The 13166-nt window shown below is 34.9% G+C and overlaps 1 protein-coding gene across 1 annotated transcript in view; it reads left to right on the top strand.

Moving 5' to 3' along the window:
* The first annotated feature begins 630 nt into the window (after window positions 1–630).
* Window positions 631–13166, top strand: part of jef (major facilitator superfamily domain-containing protein 6 jef) — a 149315-nt gene continuing 136779 nt past the window's right edge. Inside the window, exons 1-3 of the mRNA XM_089094853.1 lie at window positions 631–1055; window positions 5927–6180; window positions 12418–12845. Of these exons, the coding sequence (XP_088950979.1) occupies window positions 631–1055; window positions 5927–6180; window positions 12418–12845 (1107 nt within the window). The remainder of the gene's footprint in view (window positions 1056–5926; window positions 6181–12417; window positions 12846–13166) is intronic.

Genomic DNA, 13166 nt, shown 5'->3' on the forward strand with positions numbered 1-13166 from the left:
ATTCGAACTTCGGTGTAAAGAAGCGAGGCATTGTCGAAGGGGCGAATTTCCACATATTATGTAGATCAGGAAGTTCGCCCCCTCGTCAATACCTGGCTCTTCATGTTAAAGTTCAAATTTTGTTAAATAATGGCCGATATAAGCAATAATTTGTTTGTGTTATTTTCCGGCCAATCTTAGCATTTAATATCAACTTAAGGAGCTTCAGTACTATGATTTTTATGGAACCGTAGTTCAATATGGTGCCTTTTTTTTAACCATCTGACTAAAAGAATTCAAGGTCCTAATACCAAGCAAAACATTTTCAACATAGTGTCTTTAATTTGATCATTCATAAATCTACTGAACTGAATAATGTCAGCCTGATTTTCCATTCAACTGAATGAAACATTCCATAAGAATTACTGCGTTGACGTCTGATCAGCAATATTCTACCTATCGGTAAAGAAAGTTGATATACTCAATTTTCTCTCAATAACTATTCTTAAGTTTTTACGTCATTAATGCTGATATGCGCATGCCTTACATCGATCTCTAATTCTTGACGCGAGATGATGCTTCTTTCAGTGAAATCGGTATTGGAAACTTTCTAGTCCCGTTGAGCATTTCCCATGGTGCATAGAGCTAAACATGTACCAACAAGCCAATAGTGAACCAATTTATGACAATGAACCAAGTGGTGTATATCAGCCTACAACTGAGACATATAGAAATGGACATCCTGGACTTGTGCCCGGAATGAGACCCCTTGTAAATCCGGACGAAACTGGTGAAGTTGATGTTAACAAGTATCCCCAACCTAAGGATGCTACGACGAAAATTCGAGGAAAATATGATATTATTGAGAAATTGTGCGGGAAAAGTGCAAGCTATGATCTTACTATTGCAAAAGCATTCTATTTCTTCTTCTTCTCTGCTTTTGGGTCTCTTTTGCCCTTAATGGCAATTTATTTTAAGAATATGGGAATGACGGCCACTCAGGCAGGAGTTCTTATCGGTATTCGACCATTTGTGGAATATTTAAGCGCTCCCTTTTGGGCAGATATGGCAGAAAGGTACGTCTTGCTGCCAACTTCTATTTATTTTAGTCATCTAGCTGTGTGTACAAGATTAACTGTGTATGTGTGTGTTTATATGTTTGGGTATGTATGTGTGTGTGTGTTTGTGTGTGTGTCTGAGGGGATGATGCATTAGTGGGAATTTCTGTGTTTGTTTGCACGTGTGCTTGAGATGCGAGGTGCAGAGGCCTTAATTAAAGAGCCGCCCCCTTGAAGATCATAAGAAAGTAGTTTTGTCAACAAAAGCCATTTATTGGCACACAATTAAGACTGAGCAAACTGTCCTGTAAAACTGAGCATTTTGCTGGTCCAAAACTTTCTTCATAAAGGGCCTTAATGGGGCCAGAATATTTGGCCTAAAAATACTAATTTTTGCTCTAAAAACCAATTTTGGTTTAGAAAGTGATAGTTATCTTCTAAAAAGAAGTATTTTAAATTCCCTTGGTTTCTCTATTAACGCTAGTCTTCGGCGGTCTGAAACTTTATTTGACTGCCTTGTTATATATCCTTAAAAATGGCCCAGAAGAAAAAGTGCGTGGATATTTGAATTTTTTATAGGCTTTATAATAGGCTTACTTTTTTTGTACGGCTGTTTATAAAAATTATTTTCAATAAAAGTAATGCACTATCATTTTGACTGCATGCCAATTTCATAAATTGTGTCGTTTTTTGTGTCTTGTAGGTATTGTTTAAAATTAAAATATGACCTGTTTCAGGTTCCAAACTTACCTCCAAACTCTTGCCGATGAGATACTAAGTTAAACGTCGACGTTAAGCCCACGCTAAGTTAATCACCAAGTTAAACGTCCACGGAGTTAATTAGTAAGATTGATATTTACTCCGGAAGAAGCTTAACTTTAGCGTAAAAGAATTTACATGTCATATTCAGGGAATTTCAATGGAAAAATTTGTATCTAGGGATAAGAATGAGCCCTTGTTGCCTAAGAATTCTCATACAATAGGTAAGTCTTAACAAAAGTAGTGAGTGGGGGGTTTAAGGAGGATGGTGGCCCCCTAACATTCGAAAATGCTATTAAAAAATGTATAGAGGAAAAAGGATGTTTACATGAAAGTGAAAAACACTATTAAAAATTGATTAATTAATTTTGGTATTATTGAAGGATTCGATAAGAAAAAAAAAAAAAAAAAAAAAAAAAAAAAAAAAAAAAAAACGACTCAAAGTTAAGTCGGGTTCCTTTACTAACTAGTAGTAAGAAGCTTCTTACTTGAGTCAAAAAAAAAAAAAAAAAAAAAAAAAAAAAAAAAATCACACAAAGTTAAGCTTTAATATTGACTCAAGCAGAGGATAATTGTGTGGCGTATTTCAAAATTAGATGCTAATTAGTCGATAAAGGAAATTCCATTCTTTGAAAATAATAAGCATAGAATGAGCGAGGTTTGAAGTCAAAAGTCTAGAGGGGGTTAGAACCATGATGGTAGATTATAATCATGGGCTTGGGAAAGACAATTTTTCAGACTTCAAGAAGCTTTTAGTTTCGCCTGAAAGTTAAAATAAACAAGCTGTTTATGAAAATAGCGTGGGAAGTCAATGAAAACAAGACTTAGAAGCTGGAAACAAGGTTAATTTCTCACTTAATAAAAAATCTAATTATGAAATATCACTAAGCAGTAAAAGCTCTACGTAATTCTTTAGAATGTAAGGTTTGTACATAATCATTAGAAACAGTAGGGGTTGACTTTGAAAATTTAAATGACATCCCTGCACAATTTTGAAGAAAAAATAAATCCTTGGAATATTCTGGTAAAATATCCTTCTTTAGTTCCTTCTGTGCCTCCGGAGGCACCTAGGGCAAAATATCCAGTAGAAACATATAGATATTTAAAGTTTAAAATAAAGTATTTAAGCCCTATGGTAAAAAAAATAAAGCGGATTAAATGCCTGCTTACTAAATCTATGTCAATTATATGTGGGAAACACAAAATATTCGGATCTTAGGCAAGGCCGTACCCAGAGGAGGGGGGGGTAGATGGGTTTGAACCCTCCCTGAAATGTTTGTCTGACTTGTAAAAACGTACCAAACATGGATAGAAACAAATTTTGTATGCGTTTTTCATGTTTTTTTTGTAAAATCCCCCCCCCCCCAATTTTTTTAGTAAAACCCCCTCCGAAAAAAAACCTGGGTACGGCCTTGATCTTAGATAATTTAATGTGGGGAGATTAGAATTAAAAAATAGCGGTGCAAAAGAAAATTAGAAAAAAGTAGAAAATATCACAGAAAATTGGATTCTTGATAATATTAAATAAAAAAACAGGTTTTTAAAACTGAAAGTAAGGAGCGACATTAAAACTTAAAACGAACAGAAATTATTCCGTATATGAAAGGGGCTGTCCCCTCCTCAACGCCTCGCTCTTTACGCTAAAGTTTTTTATTGTTTTAAAAAATAAAGTTGTGAGACAGAGTCAAACTTTAGCGTAAAGAGCGAGGCGTTGAGGAGGGGACATCCCCTTTCATATACGGAATAATTTCTGTTCGTTTTAAGTTTTAATGTCGCTCCTTACTTTCAGTTTAAAAAACTTGTTTTTTTTATTTAATTTCTGATCGTTTTTTAGTTAATGCAGCTTTTATTTGCATAAAATTTTACTTTTCTTTTGCTAAATGGATGTCTTTACAAATTAACTGACGTAACTAACTTCTATATTCGTATATTTTTCTTCTGGCAAAAAATACAAAAGTTGCAGATTTTTGCAGATATGAGCTTGAAACCTATGTAATAGGGTTTCCTGATACGCTGATTCTGACGGTGTGATTTTCATTAAAATTCTTTCACTTGTAGGGGATGTTTCCCCCTCTTTAAAAAATCGAGTAAATTTTCTCAGACTCGTAGCCTTTGATGAGTAATACTAAACTTAATAAAATTTATATATTTAGAATCATCATTATAAACCCATTCTTTTGATACATTTATTGACATTAAAATTCCGTTTTTAAAAGTTTCGATTACTAGTGAGTCGTATTGCTTGTTTTTTATTGTTTTTTTTTTAATAAGTATATGTTATAACGTATATGAGGGGGTACGCCCGTTTGTCAATAACACGCTCTTTAAGTTAAAAGTTAGAAAAAACTTTTATTAAAAAAACCCTGAATCACAAAGGACGTTTAATTAGAATAGATAGCTCTTTGAAAGCACTAAAAAAACTGTAGCGTAAAGAGCGAGGTATTGACTTGGGGGAGAACCTTCTCACATAAGTTATAATTTCTGTTCGTTTTAAGTTCTAATATTCCTTCTTACATTTCAAATGAAAAAACTTGGTTTTTTTTATTTAATTTCTGATCGTTTTTTAAATAATGCTTGGAAATCCAGGCCCCCTTCATAGAAATGTCCCTTACCCCAAAGAAACATCCTCCAAGGAACTATTCTCCAGAGTAACCCCCTCCACTAGCCCCCCCCCCTCCAGAAAAAATTCTTCCTGAAAAAGGTTGTATACTTCCCAATAACCAAAAAATAATGCTGGCAAGTCCGGCGCCCCCAACATGGCCATTTTCCTTCCCCCAATAAAACTTCCTTAATGAACAGATCCTCCAACATAACCCCCGACCCATCCTTCCCTCCCACTACCAGAAAAAAAACCTCCTGAAAACTTCTGTATACTTTCCAATAACCAATACTATATGTTAACATTGGGTAAAGTTCATAACTTTTAGCCCTCCCTCTGGATACTTCGGGGGATTAACTCATCCTAAAAGACATAATTATCATATTTTTGACCATGCTGAACAAAATGGCTAGCTCAAAATTTTGATTAGGTGATTTTGGGGAAAAAATGAGCGTGGGAGGGGGCCTAGTTGCCCTCCATTTTTATTGTTCACTTAAAAAGGGCACTAGAACTTTTAATTTCCGATCCAATGAGTCTTCTTGCAATATTCTAGGACCACTGGGTCGATACGATCACCCCTGGAAAAAAAAACAAAAAAAAAAACAAATAAACACGCATCCGTGATCTTTCTTCTGGCAAAAAATGGAAATCTATCTACATTTTTGTAGATAGGAGCTTGAAACCTCTACAGTAGAGTTCTCTGATACGCTCAATATGATGGTGTTATTTTAATTAAGGTTTTATGATTTTTAGGGGGTCTTTTCCCCTTTTTTTGATAATCAGCCAAATTTCCTAAGGCGCTTAACTTTTGATAGGAAGAACTACACTTGAAAAAAATAATATATTTAAAAATAGCATTGCAATCTAATTCTTTTGATACATCTATTGGTATCAAAAACCTGCTTTATAAAGTTTCGGTTACCATTGAGCCGGATCGCTCCTTACTTACAATTCGTTAACACGAACTGTTTGATAAATCTGCAGTACAATATGATTAAGGCTGATATCTCTCTGTAAGGGATAAGTAGTCAACATTTTCATTTTATTTTCAAAATTATCTAAAGTCAAAATTCAGTATGGGAAGAATAGCCCTAGGTTCAAGGCTGTGGTCAAGGAAGGTTTAAGGGGCTTGATCCCCCCTGAAATGTTTGTCAACTCGTAAAAACGTAACAAGAATAGCTAATTTTTGATGCTTTTTTCAAAATTTTTGTACCCCCCACCCAAAAAAACAAAATCCTTTTTTACCCCTTCCCCGAAAAAAATCCGGGATACGACCCTGCATAAGTTAAATTGTGAGAATTTTGGTAGCTTTAGCATGGTAGTTCACTTTAAGACGGTAGGCCTGCTGGGGTTGGAATTGAGCTCCCTTTTTAATTCTCTTCATTTAAAGGTACTTGAAAAGACAATTATATAGTCGTTTTGCATCGAACAAAGTCACCAAACACTAGATGGCGCCGATGATTTGCCCTTCTTACTGCAGTGCCAGTTTTCTCTTGTGCACATTTTCTAAGATCTTTGACCTATATTACAGGTTCCGGAAAGGGAAGTTGATTCTTCTCTGTTCCTTAGCAGCTTGGATTGTATTCAATGTCCCACTTGGTTTCATTCACCCTCCAACGACATCGTGTTTAATTTATAACGTAAGTACTGACCAGTACGTTATTGACATTCCTAAAAATAAGATAGTGCGAAAAAGGGATATCCATCATGTTTCTTCTTTGGACGAAAATTCTCCCCTGATGAGTCTAAGTCAGCAGGAATTGGCAGAACTGAGAGACCTGAATCGTAAGTTACTATTGTTCTTTTTTAATTTCGACTTTCAATTTCTTTGATTCTGAAAATTTGAATTAATTTATAACATTAAAGATATGATATATTTCTTCGATGGTAGGACTACATAACTCTGTGGATGGAAACCAAGGATTCACTCCTCCTGGTCGAGGCATTTTGATTCTGGTGGAAACCTGGTCGGGTAGACAGTAATCAACATTATCAAAATCAATCAGTTAATATGAAAGAGTCTACCAATAAAACTAATTCAACAAACCGATAAAACTCCTTTGCTACATTTGGTAGTCCATTGATCCAAATCCATTTTGAAAAACTTTCTGAAAGAAAATTTGTCAAAGAAAAGTAAAGAGTTATATTAAAACTTAAGGGGAGCAGAAATAAATTCCAATAATAATTCAGATTTAAAATGAACGGAAATTTCTATTAAAGAATAAATAAAATCCAAAACGAACAGAAAGTAAAACAAATAATCACATGAAACATAAAGTTCATGGACACTGATATAGATGAACAAATGAAAATCTAAAACGAGTAAGAGTTCAAGTGAATGCTCAAGTCAAACTTAATATTAAAAAAAAACTACGTCAAACTGCAAACATGAGTTTAGCTACCGTTCACCCCCCCCCCACCTGTAATTTTTTAAAAGGTTATTTTGTCATTTGTGTTTTGTATCGAAAGTCTATATTTGCTTTGAAAAGTTTGGTTCATTTTTTTTATGATATCGACGAAAAAAAAAGTAGCCAAACTCCTGTCTTTAGAAATTTTTTAGTTTCTTCGAGTTTGACTTGAGTATTTAATTGAATTCCTGCTCGTTTTAGGATTTATTTGTTTATTTACATAAGCATACATTATATTTGCTTTTTATATGATTAATGATCTAAATTTCAATATATATTTTGGTTTGATTTATTTTATATATTTAATGGTAATTTCTGGTCATTTAAGTTTGAATTATTATAAAACCTTATTTATGCGCATCAATTCCCGGAGGAAATTTTCCGTGGAGGGAATATTTCGGGTGAATTTTAAACGTTGGGATTTTTCCCAGGGATATTTTTCAAGGGAATTTTCTGCGAGGGGAGGGAGGAGAAATTTTTCCGGAGAGGGAATTTCTGGTTGAATATGCCGGAGCCCGGTCATGTTGCCTATTGGCCATTATAAGACAACTTATATGTGGTTATTAAGTTGTTATTAATTTATATGTAATTTGGGAAGTTGCTGATGGTGTCTAGGGAAGAAAGTTAGGAACGCTGCTATGAATATTAGTAAAAATCTTTATGTTTAATGGAAAGGAGAAGGGGCTTGTGCAAGAATAATCATAGTGATAGACCATATGAATACAAGATGAATGTAAAGAAAGTGGAGAAATCATGTAGAAATGAAATAAGGAGTTGTGAAGTGGAGACGATAAATAAAATTGCCAAGCATCTGAAATATGCAGTTAGACGGCATAATAGTAAAATATTATACCGACATGTTAATAAATTGAGAGGGAGTAGTCAATCCAGACTTGCTCCAGTTAAAGATAGGAACGGGGCCACAACAAGCTACTGAAGGTTATGAATAGGATTTTTTACTGAAGGTTATAATAAAGGGGAAATAACCAGTGATTTTAGGAACATCTCTAACTCACTATAAGAAAGGTGATAAGAGTGAGTGTGGTAATTATCGAGGATTTAGCCTGGTCTCTGTAGATACCAAATTACTTAGTAATATGATACGTTTTAGACTGAGAGATGCCATAGACCAAGTTATAATAGAAGAACAGTACGGTTATAGAAAGGGTAGATGATGTATAGACCGAATTTTCACTCTTATGTTAATCATTAAATAAAAAAAAACAAGTTTTTTACACTGAAAGTAAAGAGCAACATTAAAACTTAAAACTAGCAGAAATTATTCCATATATGAAAGGGGCTGTCCCCTCCTCAACGCCTCGCTCTTTACGCTAAAGTTTTTTATTGTTTAACAAAAATAGAGTTGTGAGAAAGTCAAACTTTAGCGTAAAGAGCGAGGCGTTGAGGAGGAGACGGCCCCTTTCATATACGGAATAATTTATGCTCGTTTTAAGTTTTAATATCGCCCCTTACTTTCAGTTTAAAAAACATGTTTTTTTTATTTAATTTCTGATCGTTTTTTAGTTAATGCAGCTTTTATTTTGGCTCACCTCATTGAATAAGTAAAGAAAATGTGCATAAAAATTTTACTTTTCTTTTGCTAAATGGCTGTCTCTAAATTTGGTTCTGATGTAATTTAAAAATTAACTTGCGTAACGAACTTCTATATTCGTATATTTTTCTTCTGGCAAAAAATACAAAGTTACAGATCTTTGCAGATATGAGCTTGGAACCTATGTAATAGGGTTTGCTGATACGCTGAATCTGACGGTGTAATTTTCATTAAAATTCCTTCATTTGTAGGGGATGTTTTCCCCCTCTTTAAAAAATCAGGTAAATTTTCTCAGGCTCGTAGCCTTTGATGAGTGATGTTAAACTTAATAAAATTTATATATTTAGAATCAAAATTATAAGCCCATTCTTTTGATATATTTATTGACATAAAAATTCTGTTTTTAAAAGTTTCGATTACTATTGAGCCGTATCGCTTGTTTTTTTTTATTGTTTTTGTATTACGTATATGTTATTACGTATATGAGGGGGTTCTCCCCTTAGCCAATACCACGCTCTCTACGTTGAAAATTAAAATTTTGTTTAATTCACAAACCTCTGAATCACAAAGGCCGTTTAATTAGAATAGATAAATCTTTTGAAAGCACTAAAAAAAAAACTGTAGCGTAAAGAGCGAGGTATTGACTTGGGGGCGAACCCCCTCATATACGTAATAATTTCTGTTCGTTTTAAGTTCTAATGTTGCTTCTTACTTTCAGTTGAAAAAACTTGTTTTTTTAAAATTTAATTTCTGATCGTTTTTTAAATAATGCTGGTAAATCCGGCGCCCCCTTCATAAAAATATCCCTTACCCCAAAGAAACATCCTCCACGGATGGATTCTCCCGAGTAAACCCCTCCTCCAGCCCCCCCCCCCGTACCAGAAAAAAAATCCTTCCTGAAAATGTCTGTATACTTCCCAATAACCAACACAATATGTAAGCAATGGGCAAAGTTCATAACTTGCAGCCCTTCCCCCGGGAACTGTGGGGGATTAAGTCATCTTAAAAGAAATATTTATTAGATTTTCGACTATTTTGAACAAGATGGCTATCTCAAAATTTTGATCAGGTGACTTTGGGAAAAAAATGAGCGTGGGAGGGGGCCTAGTTGCCTTCCATTTTTTTTGGTCACTTAAAAAGAACACTAGAACTTTTAATTTCCGTTCCAATGAGTCCTCCTACGATATTCTAAGATCACCGGGTCAATACGATTACCCCTGGGAAAAAGAAAAAAAAACAAACAAATAAACACGCATTCTGGCAAAAAATCTTCTGGCAAAAAATCTTTCTTCTGGCAAAAAATGGAAAACTCCACATTTTTGTAGATAGGAGCTTGAAACCTTTACAGTAGGGTTCTCTGATACGCTGAATATGATAATGTGATTTTCATTAAGGTTCTATAACTTTTAGGGGGTCTTTTCCCCTTTCTCGAAAATAAGCCAAATTTTCTCAGGGGCGTAACTTTTGATGGGTAAGATTAAACTTGATGAAACTTATATATTTGAAATTACAATTAAAATCTGATTCTTTTGATGTATCTATTGGTATCAAAATTCCGTTTTTTAAGACTTTCGGTTACCACGAACTGTTTGATTAAGAAGTGTCTGAATCACCAAACACCTCGGTTTTAGTCCTCGGTTTTATAGAATATGAGCAAGCGTTCGACTCTGTTAATAGAAGAGCTTCAGTGAAGGTATTATCCTTATATGGAATACCAGAAAAATACACTGAAGCGATTAGTACTATGTAGACTACGAGAATAACACTGCTGCGGCTAAAGTAGGAAATGAGGTTAGCAGCAGGTTTCTGATTAAATCAGGAGTTAAGCAGGATTATGTTTTATGCCTTTTTATACGTATTATTTTCATGGACTTTGCTTTAAGGAGCATAGGAAAAGCAATGGGAGAACACGGCATCAAATGGGAAAAAAAAAACTTTCTTTGACTTGGATTATGCTGATGATTTAAGCATCCTAGATGAAAGTGTGAGCAAAATAAATGAACTTTTAAGGTTTTGCGAGTTCAGTGAGCCAGACTAGGTTTGAAAATTAATATTAAGAAGACTAAGCCGCTAAGGCTAGGAATAAGTGAAAATGAAAGGGAGACGTTGGGTAACGAAAAGATTCATCTGATGGACAGCTTCACATACCTTGGTAGCATTATTAGTAAAGACGGTGGGAGCAGTAAAGATGTTAAAAGTAGAATAGCCAAGGCTCATGGTGTTTTTTCTACAGCTGAAAAAAGTCTGGAAGAACAGGAAGATAATTCTGCAAACCAAGATTAGAATACTGGAAGCTACAGTGATGACGGTGGTCAAATATGGTTCTGAAGCATTGGCGCTCCGAAAAACGGATAAAGATTTGCTTGATGCTTTCCAGAGAAATTTCTTACGGATTATTCTGGTTACCTGGCTAATTGACCGTATTTTAAACAGTATGCTGTACGAAAAATGTGGTTCAATCCCGCTTTCTAGGGCTATAATGAGAGAAAGGTTAAGATGGCTAGGGCACGTTCTGCGGATGAAGGATGACAATTTGCCGAAGATTGTTCATTTTGGCCAACCGTCTTTGGCTAAACGAAAAGCAGGGAGTCCACGGTTGGGGTGGGAGTATATCATAAAGGAAGATATAGTGGAAAGGAAACCTTCCTGGGAGGGTGTAAAGAGGGAGGCTCTCAATAGATTAGAATGGAGGAGGAGCGTGCGCAGCTGTGTTGGCCTCGGGTGGCTTGGTAGTATTAATAATATATGTGGTAGCCGCCAAAGACTTCTATTTTTATTCTATAAATTATATTTTTTCTGGTAGAAAAAAAAAGAGCCATTTTTGATTTAGGAGCATGTGGAGTCAGTGGTGTCAATTCAAGGAAATATTAAGGTTGAAAAATATATTTTTTAAAATCTAGGAGGGGTAGTACTTTTTTTTTCCAATTTATAGTTTAAACACCAAACAAGTATTTCTCAATGAGAATACCAAAAGCACGTTTTTCAAAATCTAGAGGAGAAGGAAGGGGCAAATGTTTCTACCTCTCCTGCCAATTGATGACCCTGTATGGAGATAGAAACGCTTTCAGTATTAATCCATGAAAAACCAACCATTTCGTTGTTAATCCCTCCTTGTCACCTATAAATTCACCCCATTCACTCCTTTTTGTTAAAATTAAGGAAGAAGAGGTTTTTCCTGGGCCGAAACTCAAGTATCTAGGCATCATCCGCGCGGGTGATTTGAGAACCTCAAGGCTTCTTTTTGTTAAGCAGAGATGGTAGCCCTTAAGTTTAATTTAGATAAACAAACTTTGGCTAATTTCATCTCAGAAGTAGTACCCCGAGTGTACACTACATTTGCCTATTGTGGCATTGGCTTACAAACACAGTCATGCTTTGTATTTGTTTGGGCCTGTACTTAAAGTTTCTACTGGAACTTCCTTTTTACATGCGAATCACATTTGTTTTAAATAAGTACAACGTTGATGACCCTGTTTTGCTTTCTCTTGAATTAGAAAAACGATCGATTGATAGACGCAGGTTCGTGTCAGTCGACATGCCGTCAGCTTTCCTTCTTGAGGCTTGAATGACAACATTTGAATGACAAATTATAATATCTCCTTTTGTCATATCTAGATATTATCTGGGGTTATTTATTTCATTCAGTGCTCCACTTTTTTCTTATATTTTGTCAGCAGGTTATAAACAACAAATAGCAAGTAGAAAAATAGGAAATTGTTTTCGTAAGACAGTGGAAAAACATTCCCATTTATTCTACCAGTTATTTGTTGTTTATGACAGAAAGGCAGTGCACTCTTCGTCATTATTTACGTAAGCAGGTTTACAATAAATCATTATTTTTATTATCATTACAATACTTCAACAAAACCTTCTGTAGAGAGTTTAAAAAACTAGTGTTCATGTGTGCGCTCCCCCGTCTCCTAGCATAAGCCTAAGGTCTATGTTCCTGACTGCTTCTGCGTCATAGTCTTCTTTGGTGGGAACAAAATTATGGGAATATTATGCTGTATTTATTATTTATTATATTTATTGAATTATATTAATATTATGTTTATTTTATAGATCAGAGGAGTGTTGACGTAGAGCTTGGTATGCATCGCTTTGTTCGAATAAAGCGCGAAGATCCATTTGCTCAACCAAAACCAAATCATGTCATCGGAAAGTCTCCTTATTCCGTTGATTTTGCAATAAATTACGATCCGAGGGATCACAAAAACTACGTTTCCCCCACCTTCTCATATACGATATTTACTAAAGATAATGTTAGCAAAGTGTTTATGCTTTTCCTTTTATTGGTTCTGATTGGAGAGTTTTTCTGCTGCCCAAGTTTGACACTGGCAGATAGTGCTGTTTTGAATCTTCTTGGAAAAGAAAATGCTGACCAATATGGAAAACAGAGGATGTTTGCATCTCTTGGCTGGGGTTTGACCATGTTTATCGTCACATTGATCCTTGACCATTCGCATTCATTTCGCGACCATCCGTGTCAAGTGAGTGATATTCTCTTAAATCACAAGTTATTAACAAAAAAAGGAACGCCTATCGTTGGATACTTTTTTTTTCTGGGCCAAGATGCCAGAATCCTTATGTGGCTTTCACATACATACTTACCAATTATGTGCATAATTCACTGTATCGAGTGGTCAAGTTAAGTTACGTTAAGCATAACTTTTCACATAACATAACCTTTCAAACATGACTAGCAAAAAAAAGGAAAAACCATAAGATCGTCATAATCCCTGTCTATTAAAAAGTGAAATATGAAGTAGACATTAGAAATTCAAGCTCTGATCAAACGTGAAAGGTTTTCT

This window comes from Artemia sp. Qi Xiang Cuo, chromosome 9, assembly GCF_049724085.1.
Source record: "Artemia sp. Qi Xiang Cuo chromosome 9, ASM4972408v1, whole genome shotgun sequence".
Taxonomy (NCBI): domain Eukaryota; kingdom Metazoa; phylum Arthropoda; class Branchiopoda; order Anostraca; family Artemiidae; genus Artemia; species Artemia sp. Qi Xiang Cuo.